The following is a 26425-nucleotide window of genomic DNA, read 5'->3' on the forward strand; positions in this document are numbered from 1 at the left end:
TTTCACATAATGTTCAATTTGCTGAAGTTCTGACTCAACGAACATTGCCACCGACAAGCTCTACCTGTTTTTCAGCCTAACCGTCAAAATTCGGTGGAAATAACGAGGTCCCAAGGTGTTTCAGAGACACATACCCCACCTAAACTAACAGGTGTTTAATAACTCTTGGCTCATTATTTTAGAGGACCTTTTAGTGGTCTTTCAAACGACAAAGGGACTCGAACAAAGTGTTTTTGCAGTGTTTACCACTCTATGTTAAAGGTATATAACTATATTACTAATGAAACATTTAGTAGAGGCGCTAAAAGTAATTAAGAATAACAATTGAGCTATGATCATCTTTCCTTTATCTTTTCTGTTTGGTCTTAATTCATATTATGTTTCAAGCTGCACAGTAAAGAGCCGGTACCATAATGACAAAAGGATTTTATCCACTTTCTTCACATTATTTTCTAAAAGGCTTTTACTGATTATTAGTAATTTGGATCTAATCAGACCTTTGTGGAGGATAACCATGTAGCAGATAATTGTTTTTTTTACAACCTAAAGTTGGACTAATAAATGTCTAACAGAGTTATTTCTTATCCTTTAAAGTCATTATTTACAACTTATAGCTAGGCTCCCTGAAGAGAGATTTATTAGAAAGTAGAAAGGCACAATGTTAAGTCCCATAATTTTAAAATACTTTTTATTTGGTGCAGTTCAGTAAATGTTCAGGGGCCTGCATGGCTTAAGAATATGATTAAAGAAACATGAATAATGAGTGAATGACTGATAGGTGCTTGTTAACCTATAAATCTTACAAAATCATGAAACAAATATCTATTTGATGTTTTTATTCATTTAGACTTAGCACAACAGGAAAAGAGAAAGTATACAATTAAAAAAAAAGCAGTTCATAATGCATACTCTCCCCGCTCAGTCACTCCTGTGACCAAGATGAGGCCTTGCCTTCAGCAGATACGTGGTACATTATAACACACACACACACACCGTGTAGTACATGATGGTGCCTTGTAAACGCTCAGCACCAGTCCAAAACACCTTGTGAATGTTTTATTGTAGCGTCAGATTATGAGTTGCACAGATAAGTAAAGTTCATTTAGTGATGTTGAAAGAACATCACCTGTTTTCAAGATCAGCACACTCAGTAACCCACAGAAATGTATGATCCCCATCAAACTCAACAGCTCACAGATAATATGATGATCAATCAAACAATCGCTTGCACAATCACATCCTTACTCCATGAAACCTTCTCATAATCACCAGCCGTGACCTGAAAGTGATTGAGTATGATTCAGATGAATAAGAATGTTGAGATTAATTAAAATTGATTAAAAGCCATAGTACCAGAAGGATAACAAATATTTGACTAATGTAAAAGCTATGCTATCACAGCCAATCAAACTTGTTATATTTGAATATAAAATATTTTCTCCAGAAAGAAATATTCAAATGCATGAGAAAGCCACTATTGGATTTTATTTGTACAGTGAAATGCTAAGTGTAAATAGTAAAATAAGGCAGATAAAAGATGAGTGTGGATAATGACTCCATGCTGAGTTTTGGCAGTTTTGTCATATAAAATCTTAAGGCTCCTACCTACATCACTGACTTTGTGATAACATTCAGTACAAAAACTGCAACTAAAGTGAACAATTTCATTCTGGGCATTTCAAAAGCCTGCAACACCTTAAAGGAGACTGGTCATTAACTGGAAACTAAGGAATATAAATCCTCCAGGCTTATATTTAAAATACCTAAGTACCACAGTTGGTTTTGATGATGCAGATTTACATCTTTTAACTTTAACCAGATAATGTTATTGTGCAACAGCTCCCTGTGACAGGAGCTGACTCAATGACTGTACACTTAAGTCCCCAGTTATACCACATTTGAGTTAATAGAAATAACTCAATAGTACAATGTGTACAAATACCTAATATATCACTGGGCTTTGCCCCTTTCCAAAGTAGTCTGTGTTAGTTCTTTACTTTAGAGTGCACACATGACCAGTTTAAGACTTTAAGATTCAGTCTTGAGCGAATGTGAGCCTTATTGGTAAGAAACCATTTATATTTATAGCATGTGACCAGCTTGAACCTATTAACTAAGTCAAGTTAGCTGACTCTCAAACCTACACCACTCCCCCCAGCTGCTTGCAAACAAACACTTTGATCTAATAAGATCTGACACATCAAGCTGAAGAGAGCAGCAACACAGGACAGAGGAAGGTGGCTTTAAATAAATACATCAGTAGTTCTAAGCAGAAAAGGAGAGAAAGTCATCTTTCCAGTGGGTTAAAATACTTTAAACTAGACTTAGTGCCTGATTAAAAAAGTCAGTTAAAGAAACTTTGGGGAGGAAAATGGCTTTCCCTCACCAAAGTATTGCTACAGCCAACAAGGCTGCATTTTGGTCCCTTTACCAGTCATTCCAAAGCAAGGGGTGTGGTAAATAAATACTTCAGATAAACACAAGTGCATTTGGGAGACATACTGCAGATTATGTGAATATTAAATTTGTTTTTAGTTCTTTCTCATCAAGTTCAGGTACTTTCAAATTGTTTAAGAATTTTACATCAATGTGCATTATAATTAAAGGACTCACTATCATTTAAAGCATCACCCAGCATATCATTGAGTCCTATACATACTGCCAGAAGGTTAAAAAAATGTTTTTTACACTTCTTTGCAATACAAAACCAACTTTTTGTTAGGATACAATTTTTGAAAAAGAAAAAAAAAAGTGATATGTAACTAAAGACTATGTAATTCTTTGTGCTACAATTTAATTCCAAAACAAAAAAAAAAGATATTCCTGGAGCAACGTCAGACTTAAATTTCAAAAACAGAACGAATTGAATCTGCTTAACACATGTCCAACAAAAAGGCCTTCCCTGACAATCGTGTTGAATTGTAAATCTTGCAACCCCAGGATTATCATCTCTCCTTTCAACTTTTCACATCACTGTAACATTTGAAAGAAGTGATAACTTGAAAACAAACAGAAATATAAGAGCCATATTTCCAACAGTCTGCGTCTTATCTTACTGTCAAGCAAAAATCCTTTGACATGTATGCTGTTTCTGCAAAGAAGATGCTCCTGTATAAAACCAATATAGTTTCAATGTGTGAAGGAGGAAGCTGATGCTACAAAGATGCCTGAGAGACATCATAGTCTATGATGAGCTGTTTGATGTAAGACAGTTTCTCATGAAGATATTCACAACGTTTCTTTTCTTCCCGGTAGCCTGGAAACCTCTGTGGAGACAGGACAGATTAGCCACATTTGAACCAGTTATGAACTAGTTTGAACTAGTTAGTTTCGGTTATGACGAATGTGCCATCTAACCATTTGGCTACCTGGGTACCCTGAGGAGAAAGGCTGTTGATAAAAAGTTTTTCTATTCTTTCTTATTCTACATAAAATATCCGAACCATTGATGCCAAAAAACCAAATGAAACTACAAACCCATTTTAAAACAAAAGTTGGGATGATGTGAACATAAACAACATATCAGATGCTGAAACTGAAATATTTAAAAATTTCATGGAAAGTATTAGGTCATTTTAAATTAAGTGGCAGCAATTCTTCTCACAAAAGTAAAAAAAAACAAAAAAAAAATACAAATGGAGGAGAATCTGACAACTAATTAGGTTAATTGGCAACAGATTAGTAACATGACTGGGTATTAAAGGAGCATTTAAAAGATGCAGAGCCTCTGGAATGTAAAGATGGACAGACACAAACTGTGTCAAAAAACTGTAGAACAATTTCAGAAAAATGTTCCTCAACATTATTATAATAGTATTATCCAAAGAAGAAGCCTGTTGTGAACAAAGAGGAGAAGGACCATCCAGCTTGTTATCAGCAGACAATTCCAAAGCCTGCATCTCTGATGGTATGGGGGCGCATAAGTGCCTATGGTGTGGGCAGCTTCCACATCTGGAAACTCATGCTCCCATCCAGACAATGTCTTCAGGAAAGGACTTGCATATTTCGGCAAGACAATGCTAAACCACATACTGCATCCATCACAACAGCCTGGCTTCGAAGGAGAGTGTCTGTGTATGTGAATGTTACAAATTTAAATCAAGCTATAGATGGAGATAAGCTACATAGCTGCCACCTAAAACACTTTAAATCATTCAGTAAAGTAGTTATTTGTTAATTAAAGATACTACTGTAATTTCTATTTGTATAAAATGGCAGTAATGACCTTGTGACATGTAGCTACTGCATGAAAAGGTAATGTTTTTAACACGATGTAACGAGTCCATCAACAAAATTTATTTCATAACTATTTATCATTTATCAATTTAAATGGCAGCAACAGGTTGACTCACCTTTCGATATTTGTTGTATTTTTCTAATATCTGGTCTTCCATTATCTGACGAAAAAAAAAAATATATTAAACATTACATTGTAAATATAAATACAGCTGTATTAGCATCTGTGTGTTGGCACGTCAGTTGATATAAGATGTAATAGGATACGTACCTTGTGTTCTTCTGTGCCAGGTGACAAGTTCTTGATCTTGGATCCGAGCTGAACAAACATGTGAGTTATGGTGGCGATCCGTGAGTGGAGGTCTTTGTACTCATCGTACTCTGCACAGAAATCCTCCTGGTACCTCTGACGCTGCTCCAAACTTGTTATGGTGCAATATGTGCTGCAAAGAGACACATAGATAAATACTTGTCCAGTTGTTGAATATATTTCTGTGAAATTATACTGGCAATGGATTGGGACATAAGCGGACACACCTTTCTGAATTAGATTTCAGAATTTCTTTATATACTCCATTTTTGATTTTCCTGAAATCTTATTTTTTTTTCTCTGTACAATGCCTTTTTAAGCCACAAGATGGCAGTGTACGCCAACAATGTGAAGCTTCTGCAACAGCCAAAGCCCTGTTCATTACCAGTTTATGTATTGTACAGCAGCAACAATTACATGAAAGAGTAATGTCTGAATTTTGTAACAAGAGCAAAACAGAAAGAAAAAAATCTTTAAGAATTTCACTTGCGGATGTAAAAAATAGCAAATGTTTGTTACCTGTATTTTGCCTACAGTTTGAGTTTGAGTTATCTGCTGAGAACAATCTTTATTGTGATAAAACGGGACCATAACAGTGTCACCGCATGGATCCGTCAAAACAAAATAATTAATAAACAAACAAATAAACATATTTTTACTCACTGCACATAATCTGGCTTCTCCTCAGAGACCACAGCATTTGAGATGTCAAGATCTGGAATAAACACAAGATTTAAAAAAGGCATTAGCTTGAGCTGAGTCGATACAACCATCAACATGACACTTTGTCTCGATGTTAAGCAATGTGTTTTTGTTATGCAAAAAGCCACCATGTGAGTGTGAGTGTGTGTTCCCGCCCGCGTCTGTGCAGACTAGCTAAGAACTTGTGGGTATCGGGAGACATCTCAGCTTAGAGACTCAAAGGACTGCTCGAGCTGTTGTTGAGTCAATCAGCTACATAACACACTAAGGACCCAGGAGACTGAGAACTTAAGGGAGCATACACAGACATGCTTATGAGATAATGCACTATAAATGCACCAGTGGGCTGTGAGACAAATGTCCATTCAGAGAGACCACACGCAACACTTGTCATTGTTCGGTCATCGGTCATCGTTTCACAGCCAGCTGTTTATTTAACCTGTTATATAGGTTAAATAAATTTGGACTTTTCAAACTGGTCATAGCCGAAACTTGGATGACACTTATACATATGGCTTAGGATATTGATCAGTAAAGGTTTCAGTTTTCCCACCGTGTCCCTACATCTTTTCTGCTGGGCACTGACTACACTCTAAGTAGCGTGCAGCCCTTACTCTTAAAATGTATCTTATCTTAACTTGCATATATTACGTAGCAAAATGGTTAGATGGCACATTCCTCATAACCCAAATATCCCTGGTTCAAAACATTCATAATGGATGTAGCCTAGCCCAACTGTGGAAGTTTCATATGAGTCAATGAGGTGCATTTTGTGGACAGGGCGAAAACTTTACACAGTAACTCAGACTAGGAGGGTGTAATCAAACAATGCAGGCTGACTGTAGGAGTTATGCCAAGTAAAAAAAAAAAAAATTCTAAAAATTATTTATAAATGAGGCCTTACTGTCAAGTTTGTCCAGATTCTGCTTGAGATCAGGACTCGTTTCCAACCAACCACTGCCCTGGTTGTCTTTTAACCTCTCTCGTTCCTTGTCTTTATGCTTTTTAGATTTCTTTTTTCTGTGCTGGCTGTTGATTAGCTGCTGGTGTGTGCAGTCAGAGTCACCCTGTGGTGGCTGGTGACTGCTTACTTTGGGTTCCTGTTCACTGTTCTTTGACACAGGTGTGTCAGTGGTGCTGGACAGTTTGTGCATTAAAGGAAAGCCACTGTGGCCCCCCAGTGAGTCACTTTGGTTACCAGTATGGTTACTTGTCCTTTGAAACTCAGTTTTTGTGTGGAAACTAGGGTTGACAGTAGGAGTTGCACTGTCAAGTCCTGCTTTGTTGTTTAGGAGTCCGTTTATAGTGGGCTGCTGTTGCAACCTCTGGTCTGCAAGTCTCTGTCTCTTAACAACTAGACTTTCCACTGAGTCACAAGGCACAGGGCGTTTCTGGGAAATGAACAAGAAACAGAATGAAATTAATCTTTAATACATTAAAAACACAACACAAAAGACTAGAAGCACCAATTAAACACATGCTAAAAGTATAGTGTATAAAATAAATACATAACTACCTTACATTTACATATTTAGACTTAAGGGGAAAAAATAGAAGCACCTGTAATTTGTACACTTGTTCAAAGGTTATTGGAAAACAACATGGCCATTTACCAATGCAGGATTTTTCATTGTGATGTGATGCAGTGTTGTATCCTCTGACATCTTCAGAGCTGACACATTTGTCTGAAGATTCCGCGACTGATTACTAATCTGTGGCTGCAACTTCCTGTTAAAACAACAAGAAAGAAAGTGTTAGTTTTACAGCAATATGTGGAAATAGTTCTCTTTATTGTAGTCACTCCAGAGTTATGAGAATTTGCAGGAAAACTACTAATGTTGAGCTGGAAAAAGAAACATAGTCTCTAAGTAGCCGGTACAGACAAGTTCTGTGGCTAAGTGTTGATTAGTACCTGTAACACCACAGCAATGTGTGGGGAAAGAAAGATGATGATGTAGTGGAGGAAAGAAGTGATGAAAATAATATCCACTGTGTGTCTGGAGCTTTGAGAAATAATTTTATGGTAAATAAGAGAGCTCCCATGTCCTTTTATTATGATATTTATGTAAAGTAGTAGAGGCCTGTTTTATCACCACTAAGTAATATTTTGTGTTGTTTCTAGACATACTGAAAGGTGAAGAAACAGAAACAGACTGTATAAATAAGACTGTTAAATTCAGCAATTAGATTGTTTAACAATGGTCATTTTCAAGATTTATCACATTGTCAACAATTGCCATAAATTCACTAAAGCCAACAATGAATTGCCTCAACTCATGGATTATTGCAGCTTGGTTTAGCTGATTTGTCTATGCAATAGATATCCGTTGTTGTTCAAATACAATTGAAAACGTGTTAGCCACATTAGCCAGCCACACAGTTTCACCGGGTGACGCGTTTCCTGATTGTACCCATCTTGGTTGAGAACTTGTTAACATATGAAATATGTTAAAAAATATAAAATTATGATTTAGAAAATGACCCAAAATCCCGTTAAGAAAGACAGATCACATTATTTGGCCCCAGCATCTGACCCACCTGGCTATCAGCCGGCTGATCAGTTGTCTCTCCTCCTCGCTGTAGCCTGGCCAGTCTTTCTGTACATACTTGTAAAAGTCATCCCTCAGCAGATGGCTGCTGTCTTTGGGATTCACTTTTGACACCTAAAACACAATATACCACACAATGATACTTTAAACTGTCGCTAAATTCTAATTCACACCAGAGAGTTAATGTCAAAAACCTCTTAAAGCCAATCAATTTTCATAATACTCAATACAATTTTTTATTACTCTAAAAACAATACTATTATATATTATTTGTATTATTTGTCATATTTTCTACCTTATTGTATTTTAAGTACAAAGATAAAGATTCATATATTTTATGACACAAAATATATTTTAAAAATATTTTATTTTGAAATTATGATAAATCCCTTTTTGATTTAAATTTTGAAATGAAATGAACATTAAAATCCACACTAATTATAAAACTTTTTTCCCTGTCAGACTCCTTGATTTATGAGGATGAGGTGACCACTATCATCCTTCTTTTAACCAACAAACAGCAATATTGTTTGTGGTGAGTGAGTCATGTTAAAAATATTACCAAAAAGAGTCCAAGACGTGAACCCTGAAAATAAACGTTCTTTAATAAGCAAAACTCGGTCTATTTCCATCTGACCCTCTTCAGTTTTCTTTCTCACATTGATTTTAACCTCCTGTCCATCTGCCGCTCTGGGAGTTACTCCATTTTTGGGGGGCTGCTGACAGAGTGGCCGCCCATATGCAAATAGAATCTCTGCAGAAACAACTGGGGCTTTGATCTAATAATGCTTGTTCAAACAGCCAAACATCATTCAGGAGTTACTCAAAAATGTACACAGGGTATGTGTAACATAAACATTTTTAAATTAGATAACAAGCAGAGTTGCTGATTACACAGCCCCATACACAGCAAAACGTGATACACGGTGTGCAGAGGTGGTAGAAGTACAAAAAATCAGTCAAGTAAAAGTGCAAATATTGGTCTAAAACAAATTTCCACTATGGGTGCCACTTCAAACCTTTTACTCAAATAAACAATATTGATTATGGTCATTATGGTGAAATATGTACAGTAATTAAGAAAAAAAATAAGAGTCAAAGCTCATTGTTGGTAAAAGTGGTTATAATAACTACAAGGTGGTAATGTTGTGGCTGACCGGGGCACAAAAAATGTGCATGGATTCACAAACACCCTTTCACCATTTACCTCCTCCAGTACGGCACCTAGCTCGGCCTTGTCTTTCGGACTGGCCCTCTCTTTTTCTAGCCACAGCAGCAGCTCCGGTTTCCTGTACGGTTTAAGAGCCAGCAGGTGAATGATGCGTTCCCTCAGTGGCTTCTGGGTTGGTGTGAGCATACCGCCATTCCTCCGGTTGTTGGCTGACTGTTTATAAAAGCTGCTGTCAGAAGCAGGAGGAGCAACTGGCCTCTTGTGAAACTTGACACACTTACCTTAATGCACAGAAAAACAACGGTATTAATAGAGGTTAGTGATAGAGGTAATACTCAGTTATGTGCCCTAATGGCTGCAAAATGCATAAAGTGTGTTTCTGTACAATTTTATTGAAAAGGGCATCATTCTATGTTAAGAGAGATTTAAAAACAAGCTTATTAGATGTAAATTATCACGCCTCAGCAAAAGAAGTCTACAACTGGAACTCAATGCATGAAACTCACAAATGCTTGAAATGTGTCATGCCTTTCAAAGATAAAGCATTTCATATTTTTATGTAGGAAAGCAAACTAAAGCCATAATGTAACATAGTAATAGGCACCTTCCTACCCCCGCCTTCTCCTTTTCAACACTTGGACTAATGGGAAAAACAAGCTTGACCACTGATTAATTAGAAAACAAAATTCTAAATCTCTCCTATTTATAATCTTTATATCCAGATCTTAGGTGCACACTGCACACTAGCCATTTGTTTAACACGTTTCTTAAATCCTTGCTGCAGACAGAGGGGGCATGTCAGAGCAGTGAAAGCCATCTCTCTGTACAAATCCTATTACAGGTTAATCTGTGTTTTGAAGGTCAGGGTGGGGCAGAGGTCCAGGAAAAGAAGCCTTCCAACCACAAAACTAGATAATAACTGTGCTTTTTCATTACTTCACCATCAGCCAATATTTTATGACAAAATTACTTTGACTTCTGTAATAATTATGGTGTGTAAATGTGTCAGATTCATGTTCTATAGGTTTTGGCAAGCCTGGTTATCAGTACTATATTCACAAGTGCCATTTGAGGCTAAATGGGGAATGCAGACTGAATTTTTCCCTTCGAGTATATGTGTTGCTAAGTCATCTTCACCTTAAGACATTGCACAATCCACAAAATCTAAATTTGGTCTGAATCATCAGGAGCTTCCCTGGAGCTCTAGCACTGACACGGGGGTCTTGAATCACGCCAAGAAAGAATATTGCATAACCATGGCAAAAGTTGGAGAAGAGAATGAGAAGAGAAGAGAAAGTGGTTTGTAGGTTCAGGTTCTCAAGATTAATATACTGTAAATTGTCCTTGATGATAAAGGTCTCAGAAAACACACATGCACACAAATGTACACATCAAATATTATCTGAAAAGCAGCAACTTATCACCTGCAAATGCCTGCCTAAACATTTGGTTAAGTTGTTTTTTTTTTAATTTTAAATTAGATTCACAGGCTTGTGGCATTTCTGCACATGCAGTATTTATGACACCACAATGCAGCTAATTATGTTGTCTGCTACAAACGTTAGGCAATTTACAGCCCCATGCAACTATCATTAAATTTTAGATGCTACTTTCAGAGATAAGTCCCCATTACTTTTTCCTAAAACGCAGTTTTTCTACCTCTGAAATGGCAAACAGATGTTCCTGATTTGGCCAATGCAAAACATCCATTTGGTCAACCCTCTTTTCAAAGCCAAATTTCAGAAGACAGGCAACACAACATGCAACCAAAAGCCAAAATAATTAATATAATAGACAAGAGTTTGCCTTTGGTCTTATTGTAACATCAAAAATACAGCCTGCACATCTGGTTTCATTACACATCACAACAGGAAAATATCTGGTTTTCAGCTTTGGGCAATGAAAAGAGCAATATTTTTCAACTAGGCAAATTTCCCCATTACTTTTATTGGCGCTATTATATTTCTATTTTTGTTTTTTATATGCCATCAGTGTCTCCAACTTGCTGATCCTTCTCTAAGCTTAAAGCTATTTGGCCTTTTCCCATAAAAATCTGCTACATCTTTGTACCCTCTGTTTTTGCTCCACAGAGGCCTCCAGCAATTTCTTACTTGGCTGTGTGGCTCCAGGTTTGATCTCAATAGCAGAGCGGCTCCAGCTGTCCTTCTCCACCTGAGACATCCTCTCTCGGGTCATCTGGTAGGAGTCATCGGTAGCGCACACAGTGATCTTGTCCTGGATGACGCCCTGACCTTCCAGCTGCTCGCGACCGTCGCTTCAACACAAAAACAGAGTAATTGAACCACAGGCTCTCTGCTGGATGTACAGTAAGTACTGTAAAAACATGCTCCTGTATGGTAGAGCAGCATACCAACATGGACTTTATAGAGCATGCTAGCTAAGACACTTCTTTGGTTACTGAAGGTTATCTCACAGGCTAGATACTATAATCCAGATATCCTGGTTCACAGCAGGACAGGGCCTGTGGAAAACCACAAGGATTAGCTTTGCTCATGTCAGCACACTTGCAAAACAAGGGTCATCTTGGACAAAAGTTTGATAAATGACCCTGGGCTTCATTAATGTTCTAAATAAATCTGGGGTTTACTGTGCTGCCAAATTTAGTTTTTCATAAAAAAATAAAACAAAACATAAGGGCCTTTTTTTACTCTCATCCAATTTTTTCTTTTCACAACACAAGTGTGACCACTCATTTCTCTTCTTTATCATCCAAGTAAAAACCACAATCTAAGCCCCTTCTATACTGTTGCCAATTGCTCCAGCAGCTGACGGGAACAAGGACAAGTTAAAAGTTCTGACCAAAGTTAGCCATCTGGCAGGAGGATCACTAACCAAGTCTAACCCTCCCTTTCTGAGCCTGTCCGCTCCATAAACAAGGCATCCCAGGTCTCAGAAATGAGAGGACCAGCCCAGAAACACACAGGAACTCACAAATGCCACATCCTGTGTAGAGCAAACACTCTCATGATGCCCTCAGAGGCATGGGCATAAAGAGATGTGAGGAATCAAGGCTTTTGAACCATCAAGGTGAAAAAAAGGGATCTGTTGTCACATGTGCCAAAAGCAACTCTGCTGTGACAGGCTGATCAGGAAACTTAGCACTGAACCAATATATACAGTAAGGATTTTGCCAAAAGCTTTGGGGGATTCACATGGAAAAAAAAAGAAAAAGTTTTTCCTCTGCTGAAGACAGGATTTTGAGTTTGGTGTTAATGTTTTTTAAAGAAATATAATAAATAGTATTTGTTGGGCTATTTATTGCTAGGACATACAGTATAAAAGATTTAAACTGATTCACTCCATACCTTGAGACATAATGATGGATGCAGTCAAAGCTGGCTTGTGGTTGGTCTTTGCTGTCGCTTGACAAGTAGAAGGAGAAGACACGAAGAGCTGAAGGAGAGTCTGTAGTCGGAGCGGGAATCTTGATGTACTATGAGGGGAAAAGCAGGAAGGATTCAGATTTTCCTAACAACAGATGCGCATGCGTTCGTGCACCAACAAATACACAGGCAACTGACTGACAAAGCTGCAAAAGTCAAGTGAAATTGAATGTATTGATAAAGATCTTTTAAAATTAGGTGATAACCCCTAATTAAGACTTTCTGAATGAATGTTTGATTATTGGTTTTATAGGTTTTAATACACAGTATAGCTGTGTCAGCGTGAAATGTTAGAAAGCCACAAACAGATGATAAAAGTTAAATGATGGCAAATGTAGTTTACTCACTCACCATTTTTCAAGAGTCAATGCATTTTTGTTATTTTTCCACCGGTCAACTTGTAAGGAAAAAACGAATATCTACTCAGCAGAATTTCAGGAACAAACTCGTAGGCCAAAGTGCAATCTAGCCATGAAAACAGCCCTGGTTCAAGTCAGAGTTTTCTCTACATAAAATACGTTTGTTTTGTTTTTTCCACAGCCCACTGCAAAGACTCTGACTCTTGTGATTAACCAATTTGAAGGAACAGTTGACCCTACAAAAGCTTGCTAGTAACCAATAAAATCTGCAGAGCTCATTACATTCGACAATGCTCTAGTGGGGCTAACAATACACATAAAGTTTGTAGAAAAAGAACAGGCCACAGGGCTGTTAAACTGATTTATCCTCTCATGGGAGTAGAATAAGTGCTCCAGAAAATTCACAGCCACCACACTAATAGATTATGAAATACTAAAAGATATTTTTAGATATCTTATGTGTAGAACTTACATTATGGCTGAGAATAGCATAAGATTAAAGCTAAGAGCGACGCATACTGGGTTTGTGCAAGAATTTGTTTAGGTCTTACCAAAAGATAAAAAAAATTCTGGAGCATAAAGAGGCAAATTTAGTCAGACGGTGGCAAAAGAAGAAATTACACTTGCATTCAGTAATGGACACAAACATGATTCCAAATGAAGGCTCATGCTGCTCTGAGACTGCAGGATGTGTAAATAACTGTTTGCTGATGAGGTTGCTACATCAACAAAAAGGTTTTCAGTTATTGCAGGTGTCCTGGAATAACCAGGCCTAATTTCATGGAAGTCAACACATCTTGTCACTGTCCCACGAATGACTGACCGACCAACAGACATTTTTCTTCCCTAAAAACTCTGAGTTCTCAAATTCATTTGTGTAGTTTAGGCTTGTGTGTTTCCAAAACGTGTTTCCATGTCTGTTCTTCATACTGACAAGAGTTCCATCATGTAAACAGCTATACCCTATTCATGAGGCATAATACAGAATGTTCGATTCCAGTCACTTAAACATTATGATGGGGTAGATTTGCCTATCATAATGTTTATTCACTATTATTTCTGCTCCAAAGAGCAGTTGTAACAGTTCCACAGAGGTTGGGAAGATATCCTGAAACCAGATGGCAAATGCACCTAAATACCAAGAATCTCTCTCACACACACACACACACACACACACACACACACACACACACACACACACACACACACACACACACACACGAGACTTTGTGCTGATCTGTAGCTTTAAATAAATCTCCTTGGGTAAACAGTGTTTTTAAGAGTCTGCTCCACTGAGGCATCCATGAGATCTCCTGGCAGACTCAGTGGAGCGCGGCAGAGCCAAGGCTGCAACCTCCAGGGCAAAGAAATGCACACTCACGGATGCACACAGACATATAATAACAGATCAGGAAAAGTGAGGATCATAAAAAAAGTCAGGATCTACACTGATTTGACCACTAAAAAAGATGTAATTGCATGTTTATGAGAGCAGAATTTTGCAATACTTCACTACTGCACTGGTATTTTAATTTGGCTCTATGGGAAATTTGCAGCACTACACTGCAGAAGCACTAAAGGAGTTTGTGGGAGAAATAGAGAAATTACAGTAACTACAGAAATAATGTTAAAGTCCTACCAATCCACATAGTTTCTACTGCCTTATAACAGAAGATCTGCAGTTTCACAGCACTCCCATTCTTCATGCTACAGGCAGTGTTACCATCTTTTTGGAGGGTTAGGAGAAACTTTAAACATTAAGAGTTTATAGGGGATTTCCTTTCTTTTGTTCCCAATTTTTCAAATTTAACCAACCATGTTTACCTCCCACTCAGAATGTTCTACCTGTATGTCAGAATCTGACACTGGTACCCAAAGGGGCTTCAGGGACTGAAAATTAGAATCTAAAACATACAGTATAAAGTATACCTGATGTTTAAATAATACCTGATGTTAAAATATGTTTTCCAACCAATTTCAATTGTAGTTAAAATAAAGTACAAAATGTAGAAAGTCATTCTTGTTGTTGTGTGGAACATCCTTGAGCAGCTGGCTTTCTTAAAGCTGGTATCAACATTTTTATATTAATAACTCCGTGTTACAGCATGTAAATGGGGTTTTCTGTAATGTGGAAAGCACAAATAATTATCACCTGATCGTAAATTTAACCTCTAAACTAAGAAGTGTTTTAGCATCTTTAGACTAACTGTTTGTGGTCTGCTACTTTACCTTTTTGAGTGACTTTCAGTATTTCTTTAGCAGCAGGTTGCTGCTTTTAAGCAAAAAATAAATAATAAAAATACACCACTTTATTATGATGAAAACAAATACAACTTTATATTTTGCCATAACAGTGATTTGTTTGTGTCAGCCTCTATAGCGGTGAAGATTTCCACTAACTTTTTTTAAAATGCAAATGAGAGTTTGTATTAGGGAAAAGTGAGTAACCTATACCTTATAGACGATACCTAAATAATAGTAACAACTGCACAAATGGCAGCATAATTCATATTTTTAACAAAAATTAGCTTAGCTTACACCATTAAAAAGGATGATACAAATACATACTAGGCTTTTATAAAGGCTTTTGGTTTTCCATATTCTCATTTGATCAAAAAGTATTTTATAACCATGTCAGCAAATTAGTGTCTTTTTCGTTCTATGTATTCCTATAAAAGCATTATAGACTGAACATGATACATAAAAAAAATGAAAGTGCAAAAGGTCGCAAACCTTAGCCGACCTACCAATTTAGTGACTGGTGCTGAGCCGACTTTCAGCAGAGTGGCTTACTCCTTTGCCACTTTTAACACAGGCATATGCTCTGTTCTCTTATCAGCCTGCAGCACATGTCTGTACATGCAGACGTTAACCACAGGAATTTATACAAACTATATATGAATGAACTCTGATACCATGTAAAGACATAGACAAGTTTCCACAGAACTGCGCAGGTAGATCTCGTAAATTTTTTGATACACTTTCTGTTCTATGTGCGCTGCACTAAAGTATGTAATTTTTACCTGTGGAAAGTCATTCACTGGCACAAGGTCTCAATTGATGTTGGTCAAACAACTAGGGATGGTCACCAAAAGCACTCTATCTTACAATTAGACTTTTTATATAACTATTTCACCACATGATGTGCCTAGTCATTGCCATTAACTGTCGATGTAAACACAATCCACTGAAAACTCCTTGCTTATCTTTGCAAGTCCAAATCCTCTTACACCTACACATTGGTCAAAACAAACATTTTCTTCCTTCTGATTGCAACACTTTGAATTAGATGTGAACCCAGAGAAACAGCTGGGGGGAAAGCAGAAGCCTAGGACCATGGATACAAACAGTAAACAAAGCCATGTTTTCTAACCATTTTCACACACACCCTTTTTTCACCGCAGATGGTTTTAGTTTCGTACCAGATGGCCATGTCGCTGTGAAAATATGCTCGTATTGGAATGTTAAGATGAGATGATGAAGAAAAAAGAGAGAAGAACGAGAGCTACTTCTTTTCATCATTTGATGCAATGGTTTGTTAAGTTGAACACACAATCATAGTGGTCTCTCTCACTGATGGGACTGACCTTGATACAACATGCTGAAACGGCTGAAAAAGCTGCCGTCAGGGGTCCAACAAGTGCCACAATACAAACAACCACGGCGACAGATATTAACCAACACTGGCCAATGGCAGGGGATTATCAGTTTTGATTTGCAAGTAAATTATGTACAGTGTGAAGTATTTGACAGCTCATGAGAGATGATGGAGACCAAAGGAAGAGCAGAAAGGAAAAGTAACTGTTAAACTTACAGCATCACATAAAGAGGAACAACGCAAAGGCCCACTGACTACCTGATAATAGATGCTCAAGTTGAATACATAAACAGCCAAGACAGATGAACATCCTTGTTGCTTCTTTTAAATTCCAACTTTACCACGGCCAGAATGTACTTAACATAACCTAGGAGGTACAGAATTAGAACAGCAGAAAGGTAAAGTAAGGATGAGGTATCTAGACAAATGCCACTGCACAGGAACATACTGTCTTAGCCCATCTGTAAATGAGTAACAACACAGCCAAATCTCACTATAACGGGCAGGTTTATACAAAACCTGAAATCCTCTAAATGTACGTGACTAAAAGCACTGAATATAGCCCTGAATAATTAAGAACTCATTTTGCCATATCTGGAAATGTTAAGTTCACACTTCTGTATTGAGCCTGGCTGGAGGAGCTGCATATGTTTACTTCTAGGTGAAAATGAAATGTCTACAATAAATAAGAAGTTAAATGTCAGGTTTATTTATTTGGATACAAACTTTATGCCATTCAGTCACAGGGATCAGAGAATATTTCCACTAATCTTCCTCCCCAGTAAGAACAATTGATATTTTATGGACTCTATGTTCATTGGACTGTGCTGTCATGCAGAGCACTTAGAAGCACTTCATCCAGCTATGGATGTTCATATGACCTCCACAGGCAAACTTTTAGACCCCAACTGTGCAAACTACAATGAGCACTCTCTTTCCCAGCCACACCAAAGCCTATTGCATTCTCCTGAGAGGCACACAGCAATTCAAACTAAGACAGGTGCTCTTACAAAAGGACTTGGCACTTAAAGAATTTAAGTGAAATAATGAAATATTTATTGTCTTGCTTTCAAGAAAATATTCAGTGAATCTGTGGATTAATTCTTGTCTTTGTGATTCTTGAAGGAAGCAGAAAGAACACCCCAGCAACAGATCAAATACACAGAACTTACTAAGATGGTTAAGTAAATACACTTAGCGGCAAAAGTCTGTTCATGAAAGCATAATGTGATGAAAGGTGTTCCACCCTTTGGAGTGACTTATGATCTCCGTAATGCTCAGTGACCCTCAGAAGCCCATGGGAAGCCTGATTCTGAAAACTGTTTGAACATATATTCACTTTTTTCCTCAAAACATGGCCATGATGTCTACGAACTACACATTACCCCTTCAAAGAAATACAGTGTTTTCCCCTCAAATGTCTCCATCGTATATTCACCCCTCGTTTCTCTTGGCACTCACTCCAACTTTTCATCAGTTTTTGTCTGCAAACTTCACACTTGTTTTCTTCAATACAGTTTTTGTATTGAAAAATTGTGTAGGTTTTAAATGCATTCTGACAGCAGCATCATGGGAATCATGAAGGAGTTATTTGCACCATACTAACAAATGCAATAAAAAAACTTAAAGGAGAAAGATTCAAATCAATCAACATCATCATAGTCCTGAAAAGAGGCCTAATCAGCCTCATTAACTCAGAACTTTTGTGTGCACTCAGTGTCACCTTTAACCAGATTCAAAGAGGCAAGCACACACAAACATGCTGCCAAACAGTTATAAATAGGCTGTTCATTTTGCCTTTCTTCTTTCTTCTTCTCATGAGCATGACACATTTCTTTAAAGCAACGAATCAGCACACTACCATCGTCCTCAAGCACACTTTCTATATTAATCATGTTGCAAATTAGGCTGAACAATGTGAGGGCATTTCAACTTTTCACCCCAGCAGCTTATGTAAGCTGCAGCAGTTTGAGGATCAGTGAAATGTTACTTGCTCTTCCAGAGTTTTCTACTGAATGGCAACTCTTTGAGAAAACCTGAAATATTAGTATGTGCAAGCACCTGCAGGTAGGCCTGCATTTAAGTGTGTTTCCAAGTGTGTTGTGTTTTCTCACCACCTCTCACTTCCTCACCACTGTTTAACTGAGGGGGGAACAACTCAGCAGTAAAAGCTCTCTCTTTACCAATCTTTTTTATAATCCTACAAATCATGTTTCAGTTTGTTCAATAAATACAGTATCACTCACAACTCTTTTTATTTGCTTCCCCTGATGTCTGTGCAATTTAATGAAAACAACAGAAAAGAGAAAGTTTGAGAAATTGACAAATGATCACAATTTGTACATTGATTACTTAATAAAGTAAATTTGAAGAACTGGTCAATCTGATTACATAACAAAATAATTGGAATATTATCCAAAACAAATATGTCATTAACTCTGTGTGTTCTCTCCCGTAGTTGTCTTTGTCCTCCTCTGTCCCCCTCTCTCTGTCCCTTTCTGCAGGTGTCCCCCTGCTTTGAAGCTGTGTGTCTTCCAGCGTGAAGCTACTGGTCCTACCAATCTGCCCGATGTTTTGTTGTTGCTTTTTGTTGCTGTGTTCTTTTCTCTCTCCCCTTTCCACTCACCCCAACCGGTCGAGGCAGATGGCCATCCACCCTGAGCCTGGTTCTGCTGGAGGTTTCTTCCGTTAAAGGGATTTTTTCCTCTCCACTGTTGCCTATGGCTTGCTCCAGGGGGAATTGTTGGGTTCTCTTTATATATCTTTATAATCTTGACTTTATTCTGTAAAGTGCCCTGAGATGACTTTGTTGTGAATTGGCGCTATATAAATAAAGTTGAATTGAATTGAATTGAAATATCCAAACATGGTTCAAATGTAAGTATTAGTGTTCATCCAGTGAGTGTAAGTCATAATCAACAGTAAATCTGTAATAGAGCTGCAAAATATTGAATAAAAACCTTGCAAAATATTGAATAAAAACCTAGCTCTATTTGGAATAAATTATTATTTCCAGAATGACTGGGGTGTTATTTGTAGTTAAAACTCAACTAACCTACAGTCTGTAGAGTCCTTGAATGCCTCTCTACAGCAGGTAGGAGGAAGGTGAGCTGGTGGCTGACCAGCTGATGCACGCCCGCATAACTTGTTGGGGCATGCATCGAGTGAACAACGGTCTTGCCGCCCACATTCACTTTAAGTGTTAAGGACACTTACTTTCAGATTTTGTTGTTGTAAACAATCAGGTCACAGATCACTGAAAATAGCAAGTTCAGAAATACTTCACTTGTTTAGTGCATTAATGTACAACTCTGGCTATGCACCTGAGTTAAAATGCAAAACTAAATGCTAAATCACCATAAAGGAAATGTCAACAATTCACCTAATTTTCATTAACATTATCCTTTCTTTATCCAAAATAGTTTCATACAGCTCATGTTTAAAACTGGTCAAGTGGTTGGTGATTTGCTACACATGCAACAACATTCACTGGCAACAAGAATCCTCAAACGGTAGTAAATTATGTTATATCAGACAGACTTCTGTTGTAGTCATAGAAAATGAGAACTAAGTTTGTATCATGCTGAACAAATGTAGCAAGACTTTGTCGACCTTACTTGACGTTGCACATCCTGTGATGCAACAATTTTGTATGCAAACATCCCAATGGCGATGGTGAGTCAATATATTGTGCACCCCTAGTCTATATAATTTTTTTATTATTACAATTATTATTATTATTATTGGGTCACACAAGCGTATTGAGATAACGTATGACCTAATAATTACTGGTCTGCAGCCCTACACCAGTAACCGGCTTCAGATTACAAAAATTCCACCCGAGAAATAACTGCCAAGAAATCTAAAGACACTTCTGATAATGTTTAACAGCTAAAGGTTTGATATAATAAAAGTCAAGACTGTCGGTATGTGTGGTGACACCACCTAATGAGCCACAGTTCACGCTCAACTGTCATAAATATCTTCACACGCTTCAGCCACAGGAAAGTCTCATTGTCCTGGCTTTATCAAACTATAAAGTTGATTGAACAAAAACTGTGAGATACTGCTGTCGGTGCACAGGGTTTATGTTTCCTGCAAGCTTTTGGTTGAATGTGGGGTCTGGGTGTAGATCTCATGCAGCCTATTGTTTCCACATCCTCTGCAGCCTGAGTAATGGCCTTCTGAAAACAGGCTGTCTTTTGTTCTGGCCTCCTCGGCTCCAGAGTGGGATACCATGGCACTGCTTCCCTTTTCTGGCAGATAGAAGAAAAGGGGGGAGGAGGAGGAGGAGGAGCAGGAGGTAGAAGAGAGAGAGAAACCTGTCGCCACCACCGCTGTCCGCTATCAGCAGGAGGCAAGTCACTGTGAACTGCAGTGCTAATGTGAACTGTCTGTCTGTGTGTGTCTGTGTGTGTGTGTGTGTTCTAATCCAGCATGAGCAAGGAGAGGCTCAGCGTCAGCTCCTCTCACCAGGGTGTAATCAGCATTACTGCCACTCATAAGTCTGAGGAGGGAGAAAGGCCAAAGACTATCAGACCAACATCTCTGCCAGTGACTCACATGCACACACATATATACGTACTCACATATGCTCAGACAGTCAGCCAGACACCACCCTCATCTTCACCACACTTCAGTAAACACTACTACTTATCATCTCATTACAAACAAAAGAATTGAATCGTTCCCAGGGCCACAAGTTGACACATGTCATTTAAGAGGAGTCCCCTCCACAATAGAGGACAGCAATACAAAACACAATGTGTGTCTTTGTCTCTTTCCCAGTGAAAGAGAGAAGGACAGGGCATTGCAGAGACAGAGAGGAACATACTAAGAAAGATACTAGAGATTTTGCGTGCTTAATGCAGACGTGCATTTATGATCCCATAGTCAATCAATCAACGCTTGGGGCTATGCGGTGTCTTCCTCTCTAGCTGAGTTACACTGGGTGATTAATGTGGCTGTCTTGAGTGGGAGGCAGTGCATGTAATCAAGCCCCAGCCTGTAATCACCTTCCACTCCTTTTCATTTGTAATTTAACAGAGGGACAGAGCTGCTGTCAGGGCTGCAAGCTCCAGTGGCGGGGGGTGGGGGGGGGGGGATGAGACAGGATATGTAGGAGAAGGGCGGAGAATATGAAGAGGTGCCGGGCCACTAGCATCCTCTAAGATTTCCCCCCTCCAATGCCAAGAACGATACATCTCTGGAAAGCCCCTGAGGGCCAAACTGTCTCCTTCATTAAAGTGTGGGTCCGACAGTAGCCCCTTTCGTCAAAGCCCCGAGCTAGGTGGGAATGCCATGAGACCATGCGGTGACACACGGCCAGAGAGAAACAAGTGCCCTTTTATGCCTCATTAGGTTATGGTGCAGATTTCCACATGAGGGAATTAAATGGGACACATTCCTCAGAGAACCAAGATGTGCTCCATATCTCCAAGCTGCTTACTCAGAGAATGCATTTTTCTAAAGCTGCTGCTCCTGCATCTCAGAGGGGCCACTTGCCTTCATCTAACTCCCAGAAACACAGCGGCAAGCAGCAACCTAACATAACAATTTAACCTTTGTCGCAGATGAAGTGATTAATGTGATCTGAAAGAAAACTATGCACATTTATAATAAGAGACGCACATTTACTGTACATTAAAGGCAGTGAAATGCAGCGAAAGCTCTTTTGCAATCTGAAAGTATCCTAGTGCTTATATTCCTAATTACCCTTCTTTTTTTACATGTTAAGTGCTTTTTAATTTTATCTATCAAGATGATTTATCCACAAAGTAAAGGTGCATATTTAAAGCGACATGCACATTCCTCATTTAGATGATCTGCCACTGTTTGTGCCAAATCAGCTTCTATGCCTACGGAAGTATCACAAGTGTTTTCTATGTTACAAAATAACTAATAACTAACAGATAAAAGCCTGGACTTGAAACTTTGGTCATGGTTAACTAAATGTTTATGACTGAAGATGTTTGCAATGTAGTCCATTTTAGATTCCACTCCATTAAATACACAAGAGAGAACTTTCTATCATGTTGGGCACAAACAAACCTCGGAGCGGACCACAACACATCTGGACTGACTGTAAGGACTAAAAGGCTCGATTTATTTTGGGTGATCCAATCAGGGTGTCACCACACAGCCTGAATTCCCCTACTCATTGTTATTCAAATTGGAGGAGACAACACACAATCAGCGGGGACTCTGGGGATCTCTGCATAAGGAGCCTAAACACACACATAGTCAAAAAACATTAACTCAAAAATCAAAATTCTCTCATTCCCTCTCTTTCATACACACAGACAAAACAAATAAATACACACACACACACACACACACACACACACACACACACACACACACACACACACACACACCACGCACAGAGGGCCCCTCAGGGCATCTACTCAGGTGCTATCAGGCTAAAGACTGCTGCACAATAGGCAGAGGGGGCAGGACACAAAACAGGAGGTGGGACATGAATAAATCATGCCTTAAGGCCACACACGACACAACATAAAGACACACACAAAAACCAATACATGCACAGAAAAGTGGAATGTAGCACATAACTTAAACACACACCCCGAGAGGATACAACAGCATACAAGAGGTGTTTTATTCTTTCTCCCACACACATACACACACAAGGAGCATGAGAGTGAGACTCTAACCAGAGGATGGGACTGGAAAATTAGCAGGCCAGAGGTCATATCATCTACCTGGCTATTATTATTAAAAGTGTGACAGCACCACACACATGCACACACATGCACACACACACACACACACACACACACACACACACACACACACACACACACACACACACACACACACACACACACATTCATGCAGGTCTAAGTCGGGCAGATACAGGGAAAGCTAATGCAAACTGAAGTCCTGAAGCTTTACACTGTAATCAAGAGCTCCCATGATTAACTCCAAATATTCATCTGGCTAATAGCTTTAGGCCTGTGTGCCACATTTTGGGAAGGTTGTGAAATTTGATGACTTCCTTTAGCAATTGCAATAATCTAAAGACGACGTATTTAGGTAAAACGTCAGATAGAGGGCCCGGACCTGGTTTTCCAACATGTTTCAGTGCAGTACTCTGCTGTATTGAATGTAACCAGCATGAGATCTTGTTCAGATAAAATACCATATGATCTCTTTTATTTTGATGTTTATTTGATTTCAGTCCGATTCCAGATTTATATGTATCGATTTGAAAATGCTCACAGCTACAGTAGATTGAACAAGTGGAGCAATACACTTACAAGCTACATTTTATCATAACCAAAGTCTCATCATAAACTGCAGCTTAGTGTGTGTGCTGTCGACTGGATTTTGTAGCTCTAAATTAATACAACACATACTTGTGTCAGTGCCATGAGCATCGTTGGGACTTGCATCTGGAATAAAAACAAACACCAGCTGACCACCTGCCCCCTCACCCACGAACACCTGACCCCACCCCCAAGCACTACAAACTACATCTTAAGCAAACAATCCTGCCTGACAGCCTGCAGGAGCCAGTTTGGAGAAATGTGCTGGACAAAGCCACACCTACCAGATTAAGGACAGACAGGAAGTAAAAAAAAGATAAAATACTGAAAAGGGTTTATGGAAAACAGCTCATCCCATTTTATTTTCCTTTTTTAAGGGAAAAGGTTAAGGCAAGTTAAGGCAAGTACCAAAGTATCTCAAATTCAGACAAAGTAGCAGCAACACACTTACAGTTTTAATCCACTCTGTTAACCACACAGACCCTCTTGCAAAACACCGCCCAGCTCATCTTGTCATGGCAGGAAGGGGGTTGAAACTCTTTCCAAGCAGGCCATGCAATTAGCATTAACTGAAAAGTGAAGTATTCCCCAAGGACACAGCTGTTCCTGACTGTAGTCTAAACACACACACACACACACACACACACACACACACACACACACACACACACACATACACACTTTTAACTGTGCAGACAATGGTTCAACTTAAGGGTTCAAATAATATTAGTGTTTTTATGCATTGCAGAAAGTAAATATACATCCTTGCAGATATTTAATGAAAGTAATTTTACCCAAATGAGAACAAGGTCCACATGGCTACTCACAGTCACTGAAAGTTCCTCATTTCAGTTATGATAACTCCTTTCCCAACAGTTGACTCTGGCTGTGTGTGTGTGTGTGTGTGTGTGTGTGTGTGTGTGTGTGTGTGTGTGTGTGTACACGTCCTCCCTGCCTGCTTGCCTCCCGTTCCACAGAGCCACTCGCTGACCTAACAAAGCCTCTCCACAGTCACCAGCCTGACCCAGTAACCTGCATGACTCCAATCTGCTGGAGACCACCAGCTACAAGCTCTCATCTGTGCAGCAGTATGGTGGGACATGTGAGTCAACAGCAATGTGTAATGAACAAAAGCTTCTTTGCAGTGGAAGAATTTAAGAAATTTGTCAGCATACGCAGTTGTTTTAGGGATAATCTGAACGATGAGTCATCTTCTACACTTTAAATGCAGCTTCATGCATTTATGCAGAGTGAGTAAAGCCATCTACAACTTGATCTGCTTGCCCTTTATTGTTCAGTTTATAACAAGCTTACAGTCAGTGTGCACAATAAGCGGAACTAGTAAACATAACATCAAACTTACCCCCTGGTTTCCTTTGAAACAAATTGATGGTTCACTTGGCAGGGATCCCTAAAGTGAGGGAGAGGAGGAAAGGGAAGAGAGATACATTTGTTGTGGGTACTTCCAAAAATTCCCAGAGCTCTGTCATCTAAATTCACCAGGTAAAGACAATTGTGGCATAATCACTTAGAATGTGAAGTTAAACTTACACAACCAGTAATGCCTGTGTTAATGGTCTCAACTGAAGCTAATTATGAGACAAACCAGACTGTTTGTCTCCCAGACAGGTTGACAGACTGCAGCCTTTCTGCTTCTCTTTACGTTTCCCAGCAAACTACTGACAGGGTCGTCTTTCCCGACAATCACAGGGTTCAGTCCTGGCATGCTCTGCAGCCAAAAGCAGCCAACTGATTCAAGGGCTAACGCGTACAGGAGTAACTGTAAACTTGTTGAAACTTCTCCTGTTTAATTATTTAGACCACACCAGGCAAACTGAACGCAATGGTAAAGCAAAAAATAAAAGTGTTTAACACAGTGAAGGAAGAAAACAAACAAACAAACAAGCAGTTAAGTAATAAAAAAAAGAAGATGAAAACAGGGGAAACGTTTGACAAGTGTAAGAATAAATTCATGTCCCCACATACACGAGGAAACGGTACCTTGAGGTTCTGGTAAGCCTCCAGCGCTCTGATAGCCGTGTCCGTGAGCTTGACATGGTACAGCGTCTTGTTGGGGCAGTTTTTGTTATTCCTACCACAGGAGAGCCCGTAGTGGTGCTCCTGCCTGAGAGAAGCCATCGCTGGCTTTTCTCTCTGCCCTGCAGAAAAAGCTGCTTTCCTCCGTCTGCTCCACACGCTCCCTGAGACGTCACCGTGTGGGCCGGGCCACGGCTACACAGAGCCTCTGTGTGAGCACCCGGCTCCCACCATAACAACATCCACACAATTATTTATTATTGTCACAAATCATTTGTTGTTTTCTTGTGTAGGGATTGAAAAACGATAGGTCGGTGCCTCCGTGCAAAGAGAAACATTACGGAAATTAATTATGATTCAATTAATCGACTAAACATCATTCATCTGTAACAACTGGTTACAACTTCTTTTTATTTATTTATTTTTAGAGGAATTGAGAATGAGATGAATATGTTTATCAAAACATTGCTTTGGCCTATTGAAGATAATACTGTGCATTTTTACCCAGTTACAGAAAACCTCACCTGCATGACTGAGAAGCTTCACTGACATTCTGGTTGATATTTCTCCATTTAGCCTAACTGATAATGATAATGTTGATGTATCAATACTGTTTTAATCATGTCTTCCAAATACTAAATTCAAATTTAAGACCCAGGCTGTTTACATTATTACAGTTACAGAAAACATGTAGGTGTCAACGGAGTCAATGGAGACTTTTTATTTTTGTCCTTTCGGCTTATCCCGTGAGTTAAGGGTCGCCACAGCGG

At 38.9% G+C, this 26425-nt stretch overlaps 1 protein-coding gene across 2 annotated transcripts; it reads right to left on the reverse strand.

The window, feature by feature from the left end:
* Positions 1 to 821: 821 nt before the first annotated feature.
* LOC137114348 (RNA polymerase II elongation factor ELL2-like) lies at positions 822 to 25817 on the reverse strand. Of its 2 annotated transcripts, none has more exons than XM_067495346.1 (12): positions 25620 to 25816; positions 24982 to 25029; positions 12295 to 12422; positions 11080 to 11243; positions 9005 to 9249; positions 7787 to 7911; positions 6862 to 6976; positions 6153 to 6639; positions 5210 to 5261; positions 4508 to 4679; positions 4353 to 4397; positions 822 to 3266 (listed from the first exon to the last, which is right to left on the reverse strand). In XM_067495346.1, the coding sequence occupies exons 1-12, from the start codon at positions 25755 to 25757 to the stop codon at positions 3156 to 3158; spliced, it is 1830 nt and encodes a 609-aa protein (XP_067351447.1). In that variant the 5' UTR covers positions 25758 to 25816; the 3' UTR covers positions 822 to 3155. The 2 variants fall into 2 exon arrangements, with proteins under 2 accessions (XP_067351447.1, XP_067351448.1); XM_067495347.1 differs by lacking the exon at positions 822 to 3266 and adding an exon at positions 3273 to 4070 and having other exon boundaries at positions 25620 to 25817.
* Between the last annotated feature and the right edge of the window lie 608 nt (positions 25818 to 26425).

This window comes from Channa argus, chromosome 2 (assembly GCF_033026475.1).
Source record: "Channa argus isolate prfri chromosome 2, Channa argus male v1.0, whole genome shotgun sequence".
Taxonomy (NCBI): domain Eukaryota; kingdom Metazoa; phylum Chordata; class Actinopteri; order Anabantiformes; family Channidae; genus Channa; species Channa argus.

Coding starts and splice junctions, on each gene's coding strand:
- LOC137114348 (XM_067495346.1), bottom strand. CDS start 25,757: ATGGCTTCTCTCAGGCAGGAGCACCACTACGGGCTCTCCTGTGGTAGG. Junction 9,250..11,079: donor ACCTGGAGCCACACAGCCAA/GTAAGAAATTGC, acceptor CTGTGCATTAAG/GTAAGTGTGTCAAGTTTCAC. Junction 3,267..4,352: donor AATACAACAAATATCGAAAG/GTGAGTCAACCT, acceptor CTGTCTCCACAG/AGGTTTCCAGGCTACCGGGA.